Source organism: Pholcus phalangioides, unplaced genomic scaffold, assembly GCF_987345545.1.
Source record: "Pholcus phalangioides strain wild (caught in Gottingen) unplaced genomic scaffold, Ppha-v1.0 ptg000008l_1, whole genome shotgun sequence".
Classification (NCBI taxonomy): domain Eukaryota; kingdom Metazoa; phylum Arthropoda; class Arachnida; order Araneae; family Pholcidae; genus Pholcus; species Pholcus phalangioides.
In genome coordinates, this window is record NW_028301601.1 from 46,495,750 (window position 1) to 46,521,962 (window position 26,213).

At 37.7% G+C, this 26,213-nt stretch overlaps 2 protein-coding genes across 2 annotated transcripts in view; one reads left to right on the plus strand and one right to left on the minus strand.

Moving 5' to 3' along the window:
• Positions 1–17,910: 17,910 nt before the first annotated feature.
• LOC149084410 (uncharacterized) lies at positions 17,911–24,571 on the minus strand. Its single transcript, XM_089234806.1, has 2 exons — positions 24,449–24,571; positions 17,911–21,240 (listed from the first exon to the last, which is right to left on the minus strand). Exon 2 carries the CDS (start codon positions 21,190–21,192, stop codon positions 20,203–20,205), a length of 990 nt encoding a protein of 329 aa, XP_089090932.1. The 5' UTR covers positions 21,193–21,240; positions 24,449–24,571; the 3' UTR covers positions 17,911–20,202.
• Positions 24,572–24,807: 236 nt separating this feature from the next.
• The window catches only part of LOC149084411 (uncharacterized), a 36,584-nt gene continuing 35,178 nt past the window's right edge, over positions 24,808–26,213 (plus strand). Inside the window, exon 1 of the mRNA XM_089234807.1 lies at positions 24,808–25,057. Coding sequence (XP_089090933.1) covers positions 24,947–25,057 — 111 coding nt within the window. The 5' untranslated portion in view covers positions 24,808–24,946. The remainder of the gene's footprint in view (positions 25,058–26,213) is intronic.

The following is a 26,213-nucleotide window of genomic DNA, read 5'->3' on the forward strand; positions in this document are numbered from 1 at the left end:
GAAGGGCCCGTGACAAATATGCCTTGGGGCCCAACCAAAGATCCCAGCCTAGAGAACCCAGCTCCAGGATGTGGGGCCCATGCTGTACATTCAATGTAGAAGTCCAGTGAAGAGTCTGGTTCTGGGGACCTGACAAAGATTCCAGTCAAGGGGCATTGCTCCACGATGTAGGAGGCAGGGCCGGACCTGGAATCCTACAAACTACGCGGCCGCAGAAGGCATTGCCCCCACATCCTGAAGCAGGGCCCCCTAGGCTGGGATCGTTTGCGGGCTCCCAGATCAGTGCTTCACGGGCCGCTTTTTATGATGAATTTATAGCGCGAAAAAGCAAAAAATAATAAGAATCGTCCCAGGTATGAAGTATGTTGGGGCCATGGCAGAAGGCGCCAATGGTGGGTGATTTTTTATCACCAAGATATTATTTGCTCACACTTGAAAAATGTCCAGAACAAGCCCTAATTACAGGCAAAAATTGTTCAAGGCCGGGATTACACTATAAAAGTTTTTTATAGAACTTGAAAAATGTAACCAGTAACCGTACCCGTTACATTCGCATAAATGCAACCGATAGTTTTATTGGCTGCATTTTTTAAGTTTTATAAAAGAGCTTTTATCAAACTTTTATAGTTCATTTATAAAACTTGTAAAAGGAAACTAATAAACGTATCAGTTACATTCACTCGGTTGCAACCAATGTGAGTATTGGTTGCATTTTTCAAGTTTTGTAAAATAACTTTTATCATAATTTTATAGTGTAGTGCAGTGTTTCCCAAAGTGGGCAATATCGCCCCCTTGTGGGCGATGGAATTGTCCAAGGGGGCGATAGAACCTACTGATTTAACATAGGATCCTATGGGTTTACTTGAGTTGGGGGACGATGAGAGGAAAAAATTTCTGATGAAGGGGGCGATGGAATAAAAAGTTTGGGAGACTATGGCGTAGTGTAATACCGGCCTTAGGCTGGCGTTACACTATAAAAGTTTGATAAAAGTTCGTTTATAATACTTGAAAAATGAAACCAATAGGCAGATCAGTTAAGTTCGCTCGAATGTAATAGGTGTACTTATTGATTACATTTTTCCAGTTTTATAAAAGAATTTCTATCAAACTTTTATTGTGTAATCCCAGCCTCAAGCCGGTATTACACTAAAAAAAAATTTAAAGTTCTTTTATAAAACTTGAAAAATGCAACCAATAAAATTATGGGTTGCATTTGCTCGAATGTAACCTATGAACTTTATTGGTTGGTTTTTTCAAGTTTTGTAAAAGTGTTGTTATAAAACTTGAAAAATACAACGAATAAGGGGACATTCAAGTATTACGTCAGCATCGGGGGGGGGGGGTTCGGATTTGCTGACCTTTGATGACAAGGAGGGGAGGGGGGTTTGAAGGTTGCTTAAGTCATCAAACACCCCTTTTGAAGGTATGAAATATTCTAAGCTGCTGACGAAATTTTGCTGACAAGGGGAGGGGGGTCAGTGTTTTGCTGACTTTTGCTGACAATGAGGGGGGGGTCAAAAATGACTAAAAATCTGCTTAGTAATACTTGAATGGCCCCTAAGCTGAACGATCACATTTGTGGAAATGCAACCAAATCCGTTTATTGGTTGTATTTTTCAAGTTTTATAAAAGCACTTTCACAAAACTTTTATAGTGTAATCCCGGCTTTAGGCAAGTAAAGTTCCCAGTTACAGGTAGGGCCGCCCTGGAATCTTGCGGGCAACGCTGCCGCAGAAGGCGCTAACTGAAGGGGACAGATGGGGGGGGGGGGAAAGCGATTTTTTATCACTAATATATTATTCGCTTACACTTGAAAAAGGGGGGGGGGCGGCACTACTGAACCATACGTGCACCTCGTCCATATTCCTCTGCGGAACTTCTATGTGTGGGAGAGGGGCCATGAGTAGCGTGTAAAATACATATATATAGGTCACCCCAACCCATGGCCCCACATCCTGCAGCAGGCCAGACTTAACACGGGCTATATATCCTATATCATAGCCCTATCATATATCTCTAAAATGAATTAACAGTGAATTAACAGAATTAACAGTTATTCTAAAATGAATAAAAAATATGAATCCTATCCCGGAACCAATGGCTAGAACCCCGTCAGCCCTATCCGAAGTAAATTTTTTACCATGGCCCTGATCCACATACGAATTTCATTCACTGACAACCATGGAAGGCTTGAGCAAAATATTGTCACCCGTCGTGCGAGCATTTTGGCGTTCGCAAAGGGGGAGGGGGTTAGAACCCGAGCCGAGATAACAGTGTTATTTTGTGCAGGAAGAAACGTTAAAAAAAAAAAATACCCCACTCCAGAAGAAAAAACATTGAAACCGAAACCTCCCCCTCGAGAAAATTATGCGTACGAGACATGGTTTCGGTACTCCTCCGCCGTATAAGCCGCATCAGTAGAAACGATCCCGAAACTCACAGCTTCGTTTCCAGCCAGTCGAAAAATGAATAAGTTTTTTCTGCGAGAATAATTCCATCAAATACATTCATAGCTTCAAATTTTACAGATAATATATAAAACGGGGTTTTTTCTAAATTTTTCCGCGTCTATTCTTTTTTCTTGCTCTTGATTCGGTGCCCTGAGTAGTCACACACGATCGTAGAGCCGCCCGTCCTTTCATCCGTAGCAGCGTATTCAAGCTAACCCCACAGCTTGCCATGTGTGTGCTGCTTTGAGAAAAGAAAGTAACCCTGAGAATTTTTTTGCGAGTAGATAAAAACATGTTTTTCGCTCGAAAAATTGTTCCCCTTCTTTTCTTAGGTTATGGGGTTGTACCTTAGAGGAGATATATTGCACCTCCTCTAAGGGGGTTGTATAATAGAATAACTTCACAGCGAGAGAGAATTTGAAACTGACTGATGCGTTATCAAATTAAATGCTATCAAGTGCTATCAAGTGCAATATGCAAAAGGCGTGAAGTACTAAAAATATTTAGAGGGCTCAAACCCAATACTGGATTTCTATATGTATTATCGAGATGGCAAATGTTAAGTGGGCTCGGGCTCCAAGGACCGGATATAAGTTTATACTATGAGAATTCGTCATTATATAGTTCTCTAGCTGTTTATTCGGCATTATATAGTTATTTGTCCATTATATCATACTCAGTAGTTTTTACGGTTTTTCTCGGCAAGATACGATTGGGAATTAATTTCTAATTTTTTTATTTGACATGTTTCATTCAACGTTACAGATTTATTCATGGTACTGGAATCTAAAAGCTCAGTCTAAGAGAAGGGAATTAAATTCAGGGGTGTATCGGAACTGTTTTAGAGCTGTTGGCGCTAGTGCTCGGCTTGAGCTTCGTGTAAAAAAATTCTGATTTTTTAATAAATTCCTGTTCGCTCGGACGTATGCGAAAAAATACTGGGGTGCTCGAACACCCGTGGCTTCAATGCAACAGTTTTACCTACGACGTTATATAAACTGTCCCTGGGGAGTCCGTGGCCCCACATTCTAGTGCCGCCCCCTCCCTCCTGAGAGAAGATTATGGTGTATTTTTTCAGTAAAAAAAAGAAAAAAATGTTGAATGTCCCCCCCCCCCCCCCCGATGAGAAAAAATCCTGCATACGCTACTTTTATTTTTTTCAAATCTTGTTTGGAATTAGCTAGTTTAATGTTAAACTATATTATTTATTTTATGTTAACTTTTCGTTATTAATTTAAAATTCTTGTTGAATTCTTCCAAAATTTCCAGTTTTTTAGAGAGAGGGTTTTTTGTTTTTTCGCCATTACAAACGGCGGATTTGACAGTCAGAAAGCAGTGTCGTCTTAACGCATGGGCCCACCCGGACACGGCTCGGGGATCTCAAGAGAAAAGGGCCTCACAAAAATGGGAACTAATTAAAATTTTTGAGAATTTTCCAGGTAGGGCCTCAGAAAAATCAATTAACCCGTGGGGGGGGGCGCATGACGCTCTTAAGACAGCCCTGTCAGCAAGCAAAGCACCACATCGAAAGAAAATTCTACAGGAACTGATCGAAAGAACTTACTGTGCAAGTGTAACGTATCTGTCTCTTTTCGGCAGACATGTACCCTCCAAATGCTTACAATAGACTTTCTTACTCTCTCGGGATAACGCTAAAAACATTGGGAGAAAAAAATTCTGAGAGGGCATATGACCGTCAAAACAATTGAAACCCATTTCTCGACGCATCTGCGTATTCTTAGAAAGAAGCAATAAACAAATCACTTAAGTGTCCACTCCATCTCACTAGCAATTTTTGTATACGTCAGCAATCACCCTAAAATGTATAGCTTTTGTGGTGACAATATGCAAGAAGAACTGTTGCAGCAAGGCGTTTTCACGGCATACAAAAATTTTGATCTCATTTGATGGATATAAATGACTTTTTTTTCCCAAAAGATTCCGAGTTCGAGTTAAAGTGAAAATGTCGAATAATTGAGGCTTTTTGAGTTGAATAAATGAATGAATTATTTTGGCATTAAAATGTGTAGGAACCAATTGCGACCGAAGCCAAACATCGTATAAACGTAAAAGTCGTATAACTGAGTGACGTATAATCGAGGTTCCACTGTATTTTGTAGATATGCCCTATTAAAAATAAACGTTTTAAACTTCATGAAACACAATTCAACAAACATCGCAACTGGACTCGAGGCAGGGTCATAACTCTTCGGACATAGATTTATTATAATTAACTCGAGATGCTCATAATAAAAATTTATAAAAAATACACATTTTTAGGTAATTAATAAGATTTGTGGCACCTGGAAAATAAGTCGCACTAAGTCGTTATAAGCGGGATCCACTGTATTGTGTACAAAAGCTTGTAGCAAAGCTGTCGCTGTATCATGGTTCGCTCACGAGAGTGGGACTGGCCAACACCGGCTAAAGCATGGCTGGCGGAGCTTTAGGCCTGGGGCATGGGACATTCCTCTCTTTCTTCTTTTTTTTTTTCATGCTATTAATTCACTGTAGAGGGAGTCCGCTGAAGAGCGCAGCCTACGGGCCCCTGTTCCAGGATGTGGTGGGGGGGGGGGATCGTGCACTTTATTGGCATCTAAAGGCAAGGCCGTCTTAAGAGCATCATGGGCCCTCGGACCAAGTGACCAATCATTTCACTGAGGCTCTACCTGTTAAATCATCGGAAAATTCAACTAATTCTCATTTTTCTGAAATCCCCGGGCCGTGCCCGGGTGGGCCCATGCGTTAAGACGGCACTGACAATAGCCAATACCTCCTAGATTAGCTTATAGACGTAGTATCTAGGACTGGGTTTTCCAACTGTGTTCCGTGAGAGCTTTTTTTAGGGTTTCGCGGAATCAAAAGTGACGGAACTCCAAAAAATCCTGGAACCCTGATTTTTTCTGAAATATTTCTTTTTATTGTTTCACCTGAAGCAATTTTTTATAAAAAGACTTCCTTGGAATTGGTATTCCGGAAACTCAAGACCCCTACACGCGGATTTTATGAGTGTCTTCCTCCAAAGATGCGGAACTTTTGAATTGTTTCTTTGCATTCTGTGCCCGCGGATGGCCAATTGAGCTTCATGATGTTGAATTCTAATCGATTTTCTTACTAGCAAATCTTAAAAGCTTCACTTGCCTGAGGTCATTTTTCCCCACAACTGGAACCTCGTTTACACGACGTTCAAGAGGCCACGTCAAAACGTCGCGTATGGGGTGAAAATCGTACAACTGGAACTTCGATGAAAATAACCCCTCCCCCGCCGCATAGACCTCAAAGAAAATATCACAAAAATTCAATGGTTTTAATTGCATTTTATTTGTTATATAATATAATAATTATTTTTGAGAATAACTACCCCCAACGTATTAAATTTTTCAAAATCATATTATAAATTACTTATATAACTGTAATTCGCATTACACCACCGTTGTTTAAATCTTGAGTATTTTTATATTGGTTTTCTGAACATTTGAAAGAATAAAAAAACGTAAATTTTCAAGATTTTTTTTAAATGATTCAATTTTTGAGCCAAAGGATTTTTTTGTTTTGTTTTCCAGATCTAAAAGCAAAGCAGATAATGAATCGAATCTAGCTCTTTGAAAGTTGTCTGCAAGAAAAGAACCGAAATACTGGACATCAAACCATTCGTCGCGGCCAGGGCCGGATTAACCATTAAGCAAAATAAGCACGAGCTTAGGACATCAGTACAAAAAAGGGCACCACAAAAAGATATCAAATGATATTTTTTTTTTAATGTAAAATTTTTTTTCAACATTAATCATCCGATAGAAGATCCTAAAATTTCAAGAACACTTGATTGTATAGTTGAAGATTGTTATCACAAAGGATGGCACAAAAGATGAGAAACTAATAATATTGCAAACTAGACTTCACATTATTGCTGAGTTTTTCGATTAGCTTTTAACAATTTTCATAAAGTACGCCCAGGGCTGTCTTAACATTATCATACGCCCACATACAAAGCGATTTTTCTGAGAGAGTTTCTGTAGTTTGATCTATAGAAGTATAACAAATGGTACCAGCTGTAAATTACAAACTTGAGAATGTATCTAAAAGAAAAAATACCCAATTTAACTGTGATTCGTCAGAAATAAGATATCTACTGACAAGGCCGCAACTGGAAACTTGGTTAGCCGGGGCAACCACTCATTTAGGCACCCCCTCGTAACGATGAAGGATAGGTTAAATGGTTAAATTTGCGCTCCCTTTTGTAATGCGCCCGGGATACCAGACCCACCTGTTCCCCCCCCCCCTTTCACTAGTTGCGACCCTGCCTACTGGTAATATTATGGTCATTCTAAGATTCAATGGTTTCTCCTTGGAGTATTGTTACAGCCTTTATCTCATCAACCGTTCGTCGTAGTGGTATGGTTCTAATTTTAAAAATTACCAAAATGTGACCAGAAATCACCTAGTACGAGTTTTGAGGATGAAAATACAGTGTACACAAAATAAAAAAATTTAAATTTCGATCCCCAGTCCTCTAACTTCCAATTAGACAGTTTTTTCTCTTTCTCTTCTGAGCCCAACAAACAAATCACATATTTTTAATATTTCATTATTCTCTGAGATACTTAAATTCCAAAATCGGAGACAGGTCCGGGCTTGAAGGAATTTCACCGCCCAATGCAAAAAAAAATTTTGCGGCCCCCTCTAAAAAAAATCGATTATTGCAAATGTACGAATTTTGTTACCGAAATTTTCATCTCATAAAAAAATTTTATGCTAAAAAATAACAAAGAACTCTCTTTTTTTTTTCCATTATCGCATGAGTTGCCTGAAATTTCGAGATTAGATGGCACCACCAACAGTATATAAATCAAGCCTCCATAGAGCTTATATTACTGGAGAGAAAATATGACGTTGCGGTCTCCGCCTTGGCAGCGCTGAGATCTGTGTCCCCCAACATCTTTTGTCGGAACATCACGTGACTCGGTGAATCAATCAATCCCCGTTGTTTTCTTATGGCACCCACAGGAATTTAAAACAATAAATGAAAGAAATAATTTCAGCATCGATGAGATAATTCCAGAATTAATGAAAGAAAATATTCTAGAATTAATGTAAGAGATAATTTCAGCATTAATGAAGGAAACAAATCCAGAATTGATAAAAGCAATTATTCCAGAAGTAATGAAAGAAATAATCTTCTTATCTTATCTTATATCTTATATTATTATTTATATATATATATAATTGATTTTCTGTGTGTCTGTGTGTCTGTGTGTGTGTATGTTCTCTATACAAATCTACAATTTTAGATCGATCGTCGCCAAATTTTGCATATATACCAAATGGGACCCGACTTGAACGATAGGCTACTTTAAAATTTCGTCAGACCAGGGCAAATGCCCCAAATGGGCAAAAAACTGTCCGGCAACAATGGTTTTTGGGCCTCAACAATCACTTTCCGAACGTTTACTTTGGTTACCGTGGTTCCCTAGCGATGAGTTTCAGACGTGTTTATGTCTTTACAATGGTTTGTCACTTCTTTAATGCTGCGAGTTATGTATAATAGTTTATGCCTTTATAATGGTTTGCTACATTTTCAATACTCTCAGTAATGAGACTTTTTGAATAGACGTCATAATCATCACCATCATCGCTTTGAGGGTCAGGAAAAGGGTGATCCTCATAGAAATCACTATTAAAATTGCCGCTTTAACTGCATAAATACGGAAATTTAGTGGGAGGGTTTCCTGCCACATCAATAATTTTAAAAATTAAATTGAATTCTCGATTTTTGAAATATTCAAATTGAATTGAATTCAATTGAATTCACTTGGAGATACGAAGCCCAGAAAATTAAAAATATGAATAATTTGCCGGATCTACTTTTGAGTTTGATATCCATGTAATAACATTGATTTCAACTTTTTATTTATATCTTCTCAAGCATGAAAATTAAGTTCTCCGTATTGTCTTTTGATATTTATTTGCATAAATTCATATAGTTTAGGATGTTTTTAAAATTAGTTTTGGGACCCGTAAAGTGCATCGAAAAAATTCCACAGCTTTAATTAAGCATTTTTGGAAGCTCAAACAGGTAGAAATAGATAACTTGAAGTTCAGGGGGAGGGAATCGAAATACCTTACACCCATAAAAAAAGGGGGGGGGGGGACTATTCATTTCTACGTTTCTTTAAATTTATATTTATTTCTTTCATGAGTCGCGCAGGACGTCGCCATATTGGTTAACTTAGACACGGTTTGCATGTCCCTCAAAGAAAGAGGGAGATATCGCATGATCCAAAAAGCCTCATTGAAGAAAACCCGGGCAGCGCCGGGTATTGTAGCTAGTAATTAATAAAGGAAATAATTCCTGAATTAGTGAAGGAAAATCCAGAATTGATGAAGGAAATTTTTCAACATTAACGAAAAATATTATTCCAGCATTAATGAAAGAAATGATTCCAGTATTAGTGAAAAATAAATAATTTAATATTTTTCATCTTTACGAGTTCTCTATTCTTTTGTTAATGAAAGAGATAATTTCAGTTCCAAAATTAATGAAAGAGATAATTTCAGTTCCAAAATAAATGAAAGTGATAATTTCAGAATTAATGAAAGTGATAAAATTCCAAAATTAATGAAAGTGATAAAATTCCGAAATTAATGAAAGTGATAAAATTCCAAAATTAATGAAAGTAATAAAATTCCAAAATTAATGGAAGATAATTCCAAAATTAATGGAAGATAATTCCAAAATTAATGGAAGATAATTCCAAAATTAATGGAAGATAATTCCAAAATTAATGGAAGATAATTCCAAAATTAATGGAAGATAATTCCAAAATTAATGAAAGAGATAATTTCAGCTCCAAATAAATGAAAGTGATAATTCCAGCATTAATGAAAGATGATTCCAGAATAAATAAAAGAAAAATTCTAGTTTTAATGAAACATAATTTCAGTTCCAAAATAAATGAAAGCGATAATTTCAGCATTAATAATGAAAGAAATAATTCCAGAATTAAGAAAAAGGGATAATTCCAAAATTAATGAAAGAAAAAATTATAGAATTAATGGGAGAAAAAATTATAGAATTAATGGGAGAAAAAATTATAGAATTAATGGGAGAAAAAATTATAGAATTAATGGGAGAAAAAATTATAGAATTAATGGGAGAAAAAATTATAGAATTAATGGGAGAAAAAATTATAGAATTAATGGGAGAAAAAATTATAGAATTAATGGGAGAAAAAATTATAGAATTAATGGGAGAAAAAATTATAGAATTAATGGAAGTGATAATTCCAAAATCGATGAAAGAAGTAATTTCAGCGTTAATGAAGTGATAATTCCAAAATTAACGAAAGCGGTAATTCCAGAATTAAAGTAAAGATAGTTCCAAAATTAATGAGATATAATTCCAGCATCAGTAAAAGAAATAACATCAGCATTAATGAAAGAAATAATTCCAGAATTAATTTCAAAACATCCTTAACTATATGGATTGATGCAATTGGATAATATAAGACAATACGGGGACATTAATTTCCATTTTCGTGCTTGAGAAGATATAAATAAAAAGCTGAAATTAATGTTATTGCATGGATATCCACCTCAAAAGTGGGTCTGGCTGATTATTTTATATTTAATTTTCTAGGTTTTGTATCTCTAAGCGAACTCAATATTTCGAAAATCAAAAATTCAATTCAATTTTTAAAATTATTGATGAGGCGGAAAACCTTACTAAATTTCCGCATTTCTATGCTAAAATCGGCAATTTTAACATTAATCTCTATGGGGGATCGTGTTTGGTATCCTTGTTAGATGTAGACGACGTCGCGGCAGCCGGATGCTCCCTCCAGTAATATAAGCTCGATGCAAGCCTCAGAATCTCTGTCGTCTGCTGCAGGTTACTTGTTTTGGACGTCTCCTTGTGTCCTGAAAAAAATACTGAACTGGAAGTTCAAACTGTCAGTTCTGTTTGTGAGCTTAGCTTGTAGGGAACCAGACAAAATCAACTTCTTATCTGTCGTCTGCTCATTAAAAGAGGTTCTTTGTTTTGGACGACTCCTTATTCTCAAATAAAATGACCGAACTTTTAGTTTAAATTTTCAGTTCAGTTTATGAGCTTTGTTCACAAGGAACTGAGTGGAATAAAGAATATAGTTTTTTTCCTTTAAACTTCTTCATCACCACATGAGTCACTTTTAAATTTGAGATTAGATGGCAGCACATTACTATAAAGTGGAATGTGGAAAAATTCACTTTTCACGATCTTACCTGTCGTCTGCTTGTGTGGATGTTGCCTTTGGTCCTTTGTTTTGGATGTGTCCGGGGGTCTCGAAAAAGAGAGATACTGAACTGGAAGTTTGATCTTTCAGGTCAATTTATAAGCTTTGTTTATGAGGAGCAAAACTAAATGAAAAATTTAGTTTTTTATACCTGAGCGTCATCCACTGAGCTATACGTAAACATTCCTTATAGCTCAGTGGCGTCATCACCACATAAGGCATTTCTGATTTCGAAAGTAGATAGCAGCACAAACAATATTTTTAAAAATGAATGTCTTAAAGCATTCTAGAGTATTAAATTAATTTTAATTCCTTAAAATTGTTAGTGCCATCGTGAATTCGCTGCAAATGCTACAAGGCAAAAAAAAAAACTGCTATTGCTGGCTGGCGTAACGCTTCGAGTCACCCGGTATATGCGGGACTCATTACTTCCTAGATACAATATCTATAGGACGGACTGGCCTAGTCGGGAAGACTACGACTACGACCCGTAGTAGTTGGGAAGACTGGATGCATTTATCGCACCCAAGTCCTGCAGCAGGTTTCGCTAGGCTGGGGTCTTTGTTGGGGGCCTTAGAGACCAGATTTTTCACTGGTTCCTCGATAATGAATTTATGGTATGAAAAAAAACAAAAATTATACGAAACTATGCCGCTGTGGTGGTCGAGTGGTTATAGTGACGGACTCGCGATGCGAGGATCCGGGTTCGAACCCAACAGTGGTGGTCGGCTGAAGTTGGTTTTCTGTGGGCTTGGTTCTGTTGGCTAAGTTGGTTCCCAACTTCAAGGCGCAAATGCGAGCCGATCTCCCCGTTAAAAAGTCTCGCCACAGAGAGCAACAGTCCTACAACGATAAATCATTCAATCATAACACTTCACTCATAGTTAGGAAAACTAGTGGCAGATGGCAGCACTACACATAACAAGCATTACAGAGAAACAACAAAAACTAGGGAAGAAGAGAGAAACGGTATTCAATTCTGCCTCACAGTGAATAAAAGGCGTGGGCGCTAGCCCTGTGAAGTTATTCCAACGTGCGACCGTTGTAACGTACGGGATAATGGCGCACTGAAGTAATACTGAAAAAGCTGACATGAATTTCAGTATGAAATACTTAGCGTATTTCCCCAGGTTACATGGTGTTTTTTATCTCCCGATGAATTTCAACAGAAATGCCGTTTTAACGTTTGCGGAGCGGCCGTTTCGAAATGCGCTGCACGTTTGCGTTTCATGTTAGACCATGCATTCTTTGATGACAATCGTTGGTATCGGTGTGTACTATCACCCTGTATAGAAGGGCTCGTGAGAAGTCTGACTGGAGGGGGCCCACAAAAGATCCCAGCCTAGGGGTCCTGCTCTAGGATGGGGGATTGGGCATGCCCTCTTAGAAATTGTTCCACAATAGTCAAATGAAAGCAAAGGAAAAATTCGGCTTCTCAATTGTCTGGTCCCTGGAACACCAGAAACACCTTTGACACAAAAATTCTATTGCAAAAGCAAGACGTATGGCCACGCATATTTTGCACGGTAAACAATGACGTGCGGCTTTCTTCTGAAAGAATAAATTTTATCTCGCGATCCTCTTCACTGAAGCCCTGTCAACCTCCTGCCAGGGTCGCCATTGGGGGCGGTATATACTTATTCGCACTCGGGCGGCAGGTAAGCTCAAGCCACCCCTGGGTGGTGATGAACTTCCAGATACTAAAAGGCATCACCATGGCATAGCTGCCAACTTCGGTGAGTTAGAATTAGGGAGGTTTTTACGCATATCTAGAGTCTGTATAAGAGTTAATATAAAAGGGATTTTCCCCTTGTGCAAAAACGTAGTTTAAGAGTACCAAGGCGCCGATCATCGCTAACCAGCAAGTTAATTTACCTGTCTTTACTACTTTCCAATCAAATTACGCCAACAAAAAAATTGTCATCCGCTCCAAACGAGACATGCAGACTCAAAGGGACATATGGTCAATGACATGTCTCCCCCCCGAAAATGAAAAACTTTGTTATTTGACGCAATGGTGATAATTTACATTACGCTTGTCAACCAACATAGCAAAGTGTCTCCAAGTTCTCGAACATTTTAAGGGGAGGGAATTTGTGCTACAGTTTGACCAACCGTCATTTAACTTTTTCCAAGAGGGGTGGGGAGCGCAAAGGACATGTACTCAATTTATGTATATATACCATTTTTAGTGTATTCTCAAAAGCCGCCCCCCCCCCCAAATAACGGACCTGCGTTTGACATAAAAAAATTATGCTTGGCTCAAATAATTTGGTTGACACCTGATTTTTGTTTCAATTTTTTTGAGCCCTGCTTTTCGGCACTTTGAAGCAGATCTTTATTAGGCTGTCCTGGGGCATTATGGTTAGACATTCACTAGGGCAAAGGAGCCATGGTGGTGCAAAAAGTTGAGACCCCTGCCCGAACAAAATGCATTGGATTACAAACTTCCGGATAAACTTGGGACATGACTTGCCGAAAGTGTCAGACCAGTGTCTTTGGTTCCATGCTAGGAAAGAATTTCATAACCTAGGTTATGAGCAGTGCCGTCTTAACGCATGGGCCAAGGGGCCTCAAGAGCAGAGGAGCCTCACAAAAATGAGAAGTGGTTAAAATTTTTTAGAATTTACCTGGTAGGGCCTCAAAAAAACCACTTGGCCCGTTGCTGCTCATGATCTGGCACCCATGATGCTCTTAAGACGGCCCTGATTATGAATTTGTCACGCTGAGACCCAGTGAAGGCCATTCCCAAAAATGACTGGTGGAATGTACACACAGAAATTGCACCTACAATAGTGTTAAAAAATGGAATAAAATGTATCTTTGTGAGTGTATTTGTAATCCATTTTTCCACGAGTAGCAATACTCAATGTATTACTCTTGCACAAGCGTACGCAGAATTTTCTTGAGAGGGGAGGTTTCAGATTTGTTTTCCTTTTGGAGGGGGGGGGGGGTTACTTTGTTTCCTGCAAAACAACACTATAATCTTGGCTCAAGGCGAGGGGTTAGAACTCCAAAACCTCCCCTTTACGTACGCCAATGTACTCTTGTACAAAATAGAATAGTAGTGTATATTATGGTACGAATACGTACATCAGGGCTTAACACTTCGAAAAATACGTTGGACATCAGCCAAATTCTCTATAAGAACAAAAAAAAAATTTTTTTCCTTAAGAAAAATGGCCAAAATAATTTTTTTAAGCTTTTCCGGGCAGGACTTAACAACCATTATCCAATTTTGGTGGGAAACTGTTCCACAAATTTCAAAAAGTTTAGTGTTGTCCTCAGACTTCAATTTAGTCATCACTAGAGCCCGGATTACATGCAGATGCAATTACATATTTTTGCACTTTAAGCGTGTCATTCAAGGTGTCATTTCAAGCGTCCTCCTTGTTTCGGAAAATCCGCACTTTTGTCCTTTTCAGGTTTCCTGAATTTCTTTTTTTTTTACCCACTTTGAAACATTCTCGCCCCTTTCCCACTTTGAACACCTCTTAATCGCTATGAATGAGTGTTTTTTTTCCCACGCACATTATTCAATAGCCATCAGTTCCCAGAATTTTTCTGTTTTTTGCTTTGTTTTAGCGGTTCTGTTCAGAGTGGGAAAAACTATTGTTGTGGTTGGTTTTATCGGTCGGAATAGTGGCACCATCTCATGTGAAAATTGGGAGAAGTGACGTTATTGAGGTTGTGTGCGTGGGCGCCTTTCTTTCTCAGTTTACGAATCTGGTAACCCTACCTATAACGTAGGGCGTATTGAAGAATTTTTTAACATCTATTTCATGCATATTTTGGCATTTTTAAATCATATTTTCACAGGGGTATTTTTGGGTGCTTTCAAATGTGTGTAGGCAGGCCTACATTCTTTTTTTTTCAATTTTTGCATATATTTTTCCCTTTTAGTGGAAGACCGGCATTAGAAGAATCTGCTTTCATTTTTTGTATATATTTTTGATTTCGTGGATTATTTGAATAAAGATTTATCTGTACTTCTTTTTAGTGCACATTTCGGAACATTTCAGTGTTTATTTTAGCGTTTTTAATGCATTTTTTTTAACATATATTTTTCCACTTTATTACCACGTATAATTCTGGCTTTAGTCAACGCACACAAGAAAATTTCAACCACCAATGCCGATTTTTTTAAGACGTCGTGTGCGACATGGCGCCTCGGATTTGTCAAGGCTTGAGGTACATATAGTATATTTTTATATACTATGCACTAGTGTAATCAACAAAATATGAACTCAAAAACTGGTCATCTCATCGTTCAACATTTCAATGAATAAAATAATAGTCATTGTATTAGACTTCAATATTTTTCTTTGGTCAGATAACACGTGAGCTACAATAACAATAAAAAATATTACATTTATACCAACTAAAATAAACGGACTACGAACTTGCAATTTTCCTTTCACACTTTTAAAATCTCGATTTGTTTTTGCCATGATAATTTCAAAAGAAAGAAAAATCCACTTCATAAACATTTAAAACACCTAATTAATGTATAAAATCATGTTTTTTTGCCAGGTAATTTTAGCGCTTTTACATTCGCCCCCCCCCCCCCTCGGGAATGGACCATTTTAGATACACCACAAGATATAAAATATGAAATCCTATCTATATGCTACAGGACTGGACAAATCTATTTCCAACACGCTCGGGGCATGTAAAAATTTCTCTATTTTGAACCACATACCCAATACCGGCACAAAAATTATCCAAAAATATTGGGAAAGTTTTTCAGGGTTCATGATAAATTTTGAGAGTTCCAAAAAAGTGAGAAATATATATTTATTTATTCTATAATATGAAATCACAAACTCGAAGGCGGCCCGTTTCTATGCAACGGTAATTTGTTACTTTTGGTGTGTTACGGAAATCGGTAACGATTTTGGGTGAAGTTTCATTTAACTCTTGAATATATCGGGAACCGTTTGACCCATCGGGACCAAATTATGTGTGTGTACCGGAAAGCGTGGCCACCACATTCTGCAGCAGGGCTCCTCTGTGGTTAATTTATAGTGTGAAAAATCAAAAAGCGGTAAGAATCGTTTCGACCCCTGCCCTTGTGGGGGCCATGCAGAGAGGTATATATATATATGTATAATATGCATATATCACCAGTGCTCGCAATACAGAGGGTCGGGGTACCCAGGGCGTGGCACTGCACATCATGGGGAAGTTAAAAGGTTTCATTTCCAAGGGCAAAACCCGGATTGCACTGTTTTTCTGCTGCTTTAACATTTGCAATAGCGGAAGCCCAAGGTATATCCAAGGTCTGGGGGGCCCCATAAAAATCTGCGAATTGGGTCCCGGCTCCTTGATTGGTCGGCGCTGGATTTTATTCATTGTTAAAATGAATACAAATAAAAAAATTTCGTGTCCCTCACAGGGGGATGTCCGACAAGTCTATAGGTCTGGGGCCCCCATGGAAAAGTAGACATATTTCATTTTGGGGCCCTGGATGAATTGCATTTTAAAATTCTGCGAATTGGGTCCCGAGTCATTTATTGGGGGCCCTGGAATTTATTTTCTGGTGAATTGAATACAAGTGAAAATATTTTAGTGGCCCTCACAGGGGGGATGCCCAACAAGCCTCCAGGTCGGAGCCCTGGATGAACTGAATTCTAAAATTTTGCGAATTAGGTACCGGGTCTTTGATTGGAGGGCCTGGAATTTATTTGTTGATAAACTGAATACAAGTGAAATTTTTTCCGTGGCCCTCACGGGGGTGGGGTGTTTGACAAGCATAGGCGGAGATAGACTTGGGGAGCATGGCCATTATTTCTGGCGGGGCACGATGATGTCAATTCTTATATACACATATACATTAGATTAGTCGCCTACACCTTGCCCCCTTCCCCCTGTATTGCCACCCATGCTGCCAAGCCTCCAGGTTGAGGATTCATGGAGAACTTGGGAAGTTTCATTTAGGGGCCCTGGATGATTCTCATTGTTTTTGGTTGTTTAACACTGTAATTGCAACATCGGTAGCCCGAAATAAAGACAGCATGGGGCCCCACTAAAATTATGTGAATTTGGGCCCGAGAAATTGGTTGGGCCCTGGATTTTATTCGTTGTTAAACTGAATACAAATGAAAATTTTTCGAGGCCCAAACAGAGGGGATGTCCAACAAGCTTCCAGGTCGGGGGGGGGGCGGCCCATGTGGAAGTTGACGGGTTTCATTTTTGGGGCCCTGGATGAATTGCATTGCTTTTTGTTGTTTTACACAGTAAAAATTTGCAACAGTGGAAGCTTGAGATAAATCCACTCTGGGCTCCGCTAAAATTCTATGGATTGGGGACCCTGGAAGTTATTTGTTTGAAAATGAATGAAAGCGAAAATTTTTCGTGGTCCAAAAGAGCTCCCATCTGTGGACCGCCATGGGGAAATTTTCTGGGGGTACTTGATGAATCACATTTGCTTTTTTTCCCTTTATTATTGTAAAATTCGGCAGTAAGCTGGTGCTTTGACATGTCACTTTTCATAGCACTCTGATGAAGTGGGATGAAATAAACAAGATATATTATGAAGAGGGGGGGGGGGTGGACGCCACAGGCGGAGGGGGGCAGAGCCCCTCCCAGTATATATATTTCTCATCAATTTAAATTCTTCAGTAAGTATTTTTATCAATAGATGGCAACACGTTCGTTTTGAATGTGTGGGGAAAATATTATGAAAAAGTAAATTTTGTTAGGCCACACTATAAAAGTTTTATGAAAGTTCTTTAACAAAACTTGACAAATGCAATCAATGAGCTTATCAGTTGTATTCACTCAAGTGTAACCGATATGCTGCTCGTTGATTGCATTTGTCAAGGTTAGTGCAATACCAGCCTTAGACTAGGTGGCCATCACTGATCAAAACTTACGGGAAACATTATCCAAAATCGGTCCGTGTGGGAAATTTCCTAGTGTTGTAGAAAATTGAGATTTCATCAAACAAAGAAATAATTTGAATTTTTTTAATGTAGTGCAAAGCTCTTAATTTCCTATATTATCTGCATATTTTCATCAACAGATAGCAGCACATTCGTTTTGAATGTGTGGGAAAAATTTGCTCAGAAGGGAAAACTATGCAATGTTTTTTGGGCATGTAAATTATTTTAGATTTGTCCAGGCTTAAGGAAGAGGAAGGAGTGAGAACTTTCTTTTTTTTTTTTGCGAAGAATAGGGCAAATATATAAACATAGAAAACTGACATTTATGGAAACACAATTATCCAGTTTCGGTACTGTATTTTACCAATAACACATTGGAATTTGTATTTACCAATAACACATTGGAATTTGTATTTACCAATAACACATTGGAATTTGTATTCACCAATAACACATTGGAATTTGTATTTAAAAATAACATTAGAACTAGCAACCTTGAACCTTTTAGCGAAAAAAGGACAAAGCTGAGACTAGAACTTTTGGTCAACGGACATTTTACAAAAATCAGCGAGAAACGAAATACAGTAGATTCTTGATGATCTGGCCCATCCATTAATTGTCAGGTTTTCTTTGAGTATAGAAGACGAAAACATGTCACTGTGCAGAAGTTTATCATGTAAATAGTTTTTTTTACTTCCAGTAATCTGACTATTTCGGCAATCTGGCACACTTTGGTCTGATACCTACCAGATTAGCAAAAGTGTACTGTATAAGCATATATGAATATTGTCCATGTTTATAAATTGCAGCATGAGTGCACCAACTACAGCGTATGGGTCAATCTACCTTATTTGGGAATTTTATCCTACTTATAAGATCAGGGGGAGCTCAAACCTTTTGGAGACACTTTATTGGTTTAAAAAGGTGGAGCAGGACACTTGAGTTATCTGGAAATCTGCCATGAGTTACTCGGGTGATATGAAAGTGTCTCGCAGACCACTTTAGTGATCTGGAAATGTACTTCAAGTTACATAAATGATCTGGAAATATGCCAAGAGCCACTACAGTCAGGAATGACTCGAGAAAAAATCTTCACTTATGCTGGATCTATTTTTCATGCCCCCTGCCCATGTTTTTTTGGTCAACAAAGCTTTTTTTTGCCTTTACAACTCAATCACCCAGTCCAAGAGCCACCCTTCTCTCTCTCTGACCAAAGTTATCTATAAGATGCTGCAGGCCACTTAAGTGATCTGTACGTGTGCTGGGAGCCACTCAAATGATCTGAATGTGTGTCGAGTGCCAATAGAACAGGGCTGCAACTAAAAATGCAAATCTCTACTTCCTTCTATTTTTATTTAATTATTGGCCACTTACATGACCTAGAATGTATTGTGAACCACTGAAGTAATCTGGATATGTGCCACGGTCTACTTAAGTGATTTCATAAACTTTTATAGACCACCTGGATGATTCGGATATTTATCATAGCAATATCAGATGACTGAAAGCCACAGGCGGAGCATGAATGTATCACATTTCCAGATCAACTAAGTGACCCATGGCAGTTCCAGACCATTCAAGTGGAATTGCAACAATTTACAGACCACTCAAGCAAACTGTATCACATTTACAGATCAATTGTATGACCCATGGAATATTTACAGATCACCAAAGTGACCCACAGCTCAGTTCTAAACCGTTCAAGTGGACCTGCTGCTCACTGCTTAACATACATGTCCCCCCCCCCCCATACAAATTCCTCTACAGAATTTCTAACGAATTGATATATGCTGGAATGTATGTTCTGAGTACATGTGTGACCCTAACATATTTATATTGTCAGAATTGTGTTTTTTTTTTCATGTTCTTGCTGGTGTTACCATCTGTCTTCCATATTTTGATGGTGAATGATTGAATTTTCATATCAGTATTGTGCTACGAGTCTGCCTGCTCTCTGCAGACACTTTTATTTATAGAGACCGGCTCGCATTCGTGCCTCCAAGTTAGAAAACAGCAAAAAACCACCTTCAATTCAAGTGAACCACGGCATATTTACAGATCACTTAATTCAGGAGCTCAAACCAATGAGTTGACCCATACTGTCCTAGAGATTGAGCATTATTGGTTTAGAAAAAATATGTGAATGTGGGCACCCTTTTTACACAAAAATTATGTGCTTTTATTTTCTTGTCAAAAGAAACATTTTATCAGAGTAATGCCAATGAAAACCCAGGTGTACAGTTACGTACTCCATGAAACCCTGGAGTATGGAACTGTACCTTTGAGTCTGATACTCCTTTCTCTTTTAGCTGGATGCGACAAATAGCTTTTTAGGTCTGAATCAAATATTCAAAGAAAAAATTCATTTAGAAATAAGAAACAGTATTGCGGCAGAGAGAGAAAATAGTCTTTCCCCATTCATGTCTGCCATGGGATGGGAACCCCTTGAAGCCTTTGTTTCTCATCTGTTCACTAGGAAAGATGGCTCTGGAACAAATGAGCAACATTTTTAGTCTCTCAATAATACTTCCTCCAATTCTTCTATATGGCGTCATATAGGCTACACAGTAAGGACAGATTTTCCCGTTACTAACATCATAATTTCACTAACATAGGTTTATAGTGTACAGCCTGCTGAGAACCCGCTGCATCAGTACGTTTACAAATCTTACACCCTTCTACTCTTATATCACCATGATGAGCAGCTATATGGTTCTGCAGGCTAACAGCTTTACTGAATTCTTTCTTACAAATATCACAAAATGGCTTGTTTGAATCTCTGTGGTGAATAAGAGTGTGGTCTTTCAAGTCCTTTTTGCTGCAAAACGGCTCGTTGCATATTTCACAGTTGAAAGTCTTGCTATGAGTTCTCATATGTATTTTTAAATTACTGGAACGAGAGAATCCCTTGCCGCATTTTGCACAAGCATACATAACATTTCCCTGGTGAGTTAAACGGTGACCATCGAGATCTTCTTTCCTACAGAAACCTTTTTTACATATGTCACACTCATGACGCCTGTCACCGAAGTGATGATTAAGGAAATGTGATTTTAGATTACCTTTCCTGGAAAATATTTTGCCGCATAGTTCACAAACGTTCAATTCTTTTCCAGTATGCACAGCCTGATGTTCTAAGAGCTGTAGCTCGTTATCAAAGGTTTTGTTGCATATGTGGCAAAAGTCCTCGCTCTGCATTTCATGATTCAAGATATGACTCTCAAAGTCTTCTTTCCTGGTGAATGCTTTTTTGCAAACCTCACATGAGAATGGCTTTACGCCTGAATGTGATAGCATGTGAACCTTCAGATTCCCTTTTCTAGTGAATCCTTTGTTACAAGTATCGCAGGTGTAAGGTACCTTACCGGAATGAAGTAAATAATGACCGTCCAAGTCTTCTCGTCTTGAAAATGCCTTTTTGCATATATCACAAAGGTGAGGTTTTAATTTTCCTTGTATTAGATTAAAGTTCTTGGAATTTCTCAACAGTCTTTCTTCCTCTAGAAGCGCCTGTGCTGACGGGCGATTTTTCTTACTACTACATAAGATCGGTAATCGTAATTTTGTTTTTATGCCAGCCATCATTTAGGATGTTTCGAACATGCAATGACTTTGCCTCATTAAAGTTTGAACCTGGAAGAGAAAGAAAAATTTATGGTTTATAGGAAAAGACTCGTTAGCAATAACATTAAATCAAAGAAACACAATTTAAAAGAAGGAAACAAATAGATAAAACAGATGCAAATCACAGAAAATCTCTCTCAAATTTCTTCTGAGTTTACAAACACATACACCTAGGGTTTTGGGAACATGGCGAACTGAGTTCTCCATTGTGGTTCAACAGCCACTTAAAAAAAATGGGGTAGACTGTGTCATACACATTACTGCAAGTTTTAATGTGAATAGGCCTGCGTTCTTTGGGGTACTACCTTTGCGTGGTAAGTACTAATATAACAAAATTGGTATCATCAGATTTGTCCTTGAAATAGCTAACACAGACGGCTTCAATGCTACCCAAATGCATTGCGAACTTCTCAAGACACCACATAAAACAATAAATTTGATATAGCTATAGGGTAGGACTGGACAAATCCCAGGCACCAGATCCGAATGGTGCCTAAAATTTTCTACATGTAATTGCTAAATCAGAGTCTAAGAATGACAAAACTTTCTGATTTCAGAATCAAAGTGTCTCCTAACATGAAAAAGGGAGGTCACTAAGTCATGGAAAAGTCGAAAATACATTTTTTAATTTCAAATAATTAAAAAATAATAAAATATCATTCATATACAAGTACAAAACAACCAAGGAGACATTAGTCCCATATTGGTTGTTACAATCAAAATGTTTGTGTATGTTAAAATTACTACAATAAGTTAGAGTTCTTGACAAATGGATAGAAAAATTATAATTAATGAAACAAAATTAAAAATATGTATTATAAACATCAGTGAAAAATAATATTTTTCGGACTGCTTTTCTTGGGGGAAAAACTATGCTTGGCTCTAAAGAAATTTGTCTGGCGCTTAAATTTGTCTAGCCCTGATGTAGTTGTATCGTTGGATTCATCTTTTATTGGCACAGTGAACCTTTTAAGATATAGCATAAAAATTTTTTATTATGAAAGTAAGCCATAAGCCTGGTGCCCAGACCAGAAGAGGTATTAAAACCTGAGAGGCATCATTGGATTTGTCTCAAACATGGCCATTTGACGACACCATTGGCTTCCATTTGTGTTGCGAAACTCTCAAGATATAGAATAAAACTATTCTGTTACATGATCGGGCCAAGTCTGGAATAACCCGTGAAAGTCAAGAAATGCAGAAAAATGTAGCATATATTTAAAAATTCATTAAAAATTCCTGATTTATCCAATTTCTTCAAATTTTTGAGGGTCAAATTTAAAATATGTGTAATTTGATGTGCATGCATCAAATTTGCAAAATGTTTTTGTTTAGCACGAATATATTTTGTGGCGAGTGTGATACAAAAACATGATTACAATTTGTTTTAGAAAATAAGCACTAATGTGTCCAAAGTCTGCAAAAGTTTAAGTAGACAAGGAAGTTCTCGACAACCAACAACAAATCTGGTTGCATAAAATATTATGATTGGAAGAAAAATCTTTTGAAAATCAGGTTTTTTTTTCCATTCACTAGGTGTTAACGTATTTTTGATACACAACACAGGAATTCACAATAAATCCCACACAACAGAACTACACGTAAATATGAATTTTGCATTGCCTCTATTGTTTTTGGTGATATTTCAATAGAATTCCCCATTTCATGAAAATGGTTTTATATTCAATGACAAGACTGTAATCACACTGATAATATTCTCTGAAGATATGAACTGTTGCATGCACATAACTTGAAATCTTTCAGTATGTTCAAAACACATTCACCTCTTTAATATATTTCCTTTACCACCACACAATCTAGGTTCATGTAACTTATATATGTTTCTAATGATTAATTAAAGGGTGATTTCACTGAACAATAACTACACTAATAACCAATCACGAAAAAATAATTGTGAAATAATTATAAACTAAATTGTAATGTAACTCAAAGAACACGATAGACTCGTGGAGACATGTGCACGAAATGCATATGTTGTAAACAAACAAAAAAAGTGTGAGCAACAGTTTTTCCTTCCACTCAATGAAGAAAAAGGAAAAAAGTGTGAATTCGAATGTAGATTGGACATGAATGAATGAACGCCAGAACTTTGCCACTGGACTTATCTTGTTGCCGAGATCTCTTGCAGCCCAGCCTCGTGGCAGAGCCTGGAACAATGTAGATGGGGCAGAAAAAAAATAACCTATAACAAAAGTATGTAAACACAAAACATATGAGGTAAACATGAAGCCATGTGGCTCAATGTCCCTTCGATTTTTTGATCGTTCAAAAGTCCTGTGTCTCCTTTAAGACCAGAATGGCCTCAGTGGATTTGTCACCTCACTGCAAAGGGAGACCCAGAGGGAAGGCCACCGCCCCTCCCAAGAGCCAAATTATATGGGGAAAATTTGTCTGTCCCATAAAATATGGGAATGATCCATACACAATAAGTTGCTTCTCTGATACATGACCCTCATTCCGCCTGCCTCTGCTCCATTTGCAGCTGAAGATATCTGCCTGGCTTCTTTCACAGCTGGAGATACCTGACTCCGCTCCATTCGCAGCTGAAGATGCCTACCTCTGTTCCAGTTATAGCTGAAGATGCCTGCCTTTAAGGTGTGAACCCAGTGGAAGGAGCCATCCCTCCAAGAGCCAAATAATATGGGGAAATTTTTCTGTCCCGTAAAATGTAGGATGATCAAACTTACGCAACTCACGCCTCCTGTCAATCATTCTGGATCTGCGCCTGGGTCACCCTTTCGATCCTTCACATACTTGCACTGTCTAGGCCACTTGTGGTCGCTGACTAACCTGATCCCTTTTTTTGCGCTCGTCGTAGCTGAAGATGCCTACCTCCGCTCCCTCCAGTCGTACTTGCACACTGTCTAGGTCCCTTGTGGTCGCCTTTTTTGTTTCTATCCCCCTTTTTTTGGTCGCTAACATGGTTACTTGCTCTCTAGGCAGAGGCGGATTTGCCGCCCTTCTCTCCTTCTAATATATTTTACTTGACCACTCATTTTTCAAATTTTCTTAACTGGAAAAAATCCCACTTGACCCCCGTCCCCCTTCCCAGTAAATATGCCTCTGTGGATATGGTAATGACATCACATACCACATTTAAACAACAATAAAATGCACATAAGTTATATATAAAAGCATGTCTCCACAACATACTAAATTAATGTTAAAAAATTAAATTAATGTAACGAAGTCTTACACTATTTTCAATGAACTAAGCAATTTCAATGAAATAAAGATGCTTGCAGTAATGTTTACTAATTAATGGCTAAAAAATTGATAACGATGTAAACAACTTGACTTGACTCGACTTGGTGCGGACGAATCGCAGCAAAACCTGGTGATCACGAGGAGGCTCATGAAGCACGAGGGCTTTACCCCCCCAGAAAAAAAACAATTTGGACGTTTAACATTAATTATTACTATTATCGATTATCAACTAATGCTTCCTAATTAAGTTGATGAATATGCATTAGAAAATAAAAAATATTAAAAAAATTATATCAAAATACAACATGACTAATCTAGTAGATTCAGTGGCCTCCTCGTCCACTCCCTATAGTACTAGAACTGTTATTGTGGTCAGAAAAGAAGAAATATTCGTCACTGTAGTTACAACGAAATTATCTTCCAATAATTTCAGTTAATTATATAATTACAATTTTCCTTCCTTCCTATATGTCCCTTATAGTATTCAATGTTTTCTTTACTCCTAGTACTTTTTGCTATAATAGGGCTGAGCCTCTTGTTTTTCATGATCTTGATCTTGGTGTCCAGCTCAAAGAAAAACTGTGTTTATGTTGACAATGTGAGTATTTAAATTTACACATTTAAATGCTAATATAAATACACAAATAGAAATTATAATCTACATATAAAATAAATTTAAAGTGTTTATTTTTCAATAGTGATTTGTCTATGAAATAGCAATCATATTTAAAAAAAAAAATTGGTGCTGGAATCTGTAGGATTGAGGGTAAATGACTTGCAAGTAAGTTCATGTGGCACAATTATTGTTTTATATGAAGGGAAAATCCTATATAATACCATAATCGCCTATGTATATATATATAATGGTATTACTCTTTGGTCCTGATGCATTCTTCATAGTGTTAATATACTTCTAGGTTCAAATAGTTCTGAGACATTTTATTATGGAAGAAGGAATACAAATGGAACCTGTTTATTTGGTGTTTCCTTCAAAGTAACTACCCCGTGCGATTACGCCTTTTTGCTATCATTCATACAAAGATGTAAATGCACATTGCAAGCCTTTTTTTGTCGCATCCTCCAGTGCTTTCATTGCTGCTCGCTGCACCTCTTCGAAACCTGAGAATCTGTCCCTTAAGTAAATTCTTTAATATGAGGGAAAAATCACATTGGGCGAGATCGGGGGGAATTAGCTGGTTGTGGAAGTATTGGAATGTGGTGTTTTGATAGGTAATATGACACCAGAAGGGTTCTGCAATTCCTTAAACGTCTGCATCATTCTGTGAGATGCAAACAACCAGATCTTTAGAAGGCCAATTCATGGGTGCTCTATCCAACAATGCACTCTGGCTCACAGGTCCCTTCTGGTGTCAGATTATCTGTCTAAAGCAGGGTTGTCAAATTTGCTCCCCGGGTAGATACCCATTCCCCCCCCCCCCCCCGGGCTGGGTTTTTTAGCCTGAAAACCCCGGGTTTTTTTGGGGAATATTGTTTGTTTTCGAAGAAAATGTGTTACTTTCAGGTTAAAATTTTAGTTTGAGCTTAGTTTATGTATTCCAAAAATTGCTGCATAGTGCAGTGTTTAGAATATGTATATTTTGAAATATTTTTTAATGATTTTTTAGGAACAAAAATGTGATAATAAATAATTTCTTGGAATCACAAACACCCTTTTTATAATTCTTCTACCTTTTTTATGTGAGCATTTAGGTATGAGTTCCACATATTAAAATATTTTATAAGAAATCACAATC

Coding starts and splice junctions, on each gene's coding strand:
- LOC149084410 (XM_089234806.1), bottom strand. CDS start 21,192: ATGATGGCTGGCATAAAAACAAAATTACGATTACCGATCTTATGTAGT.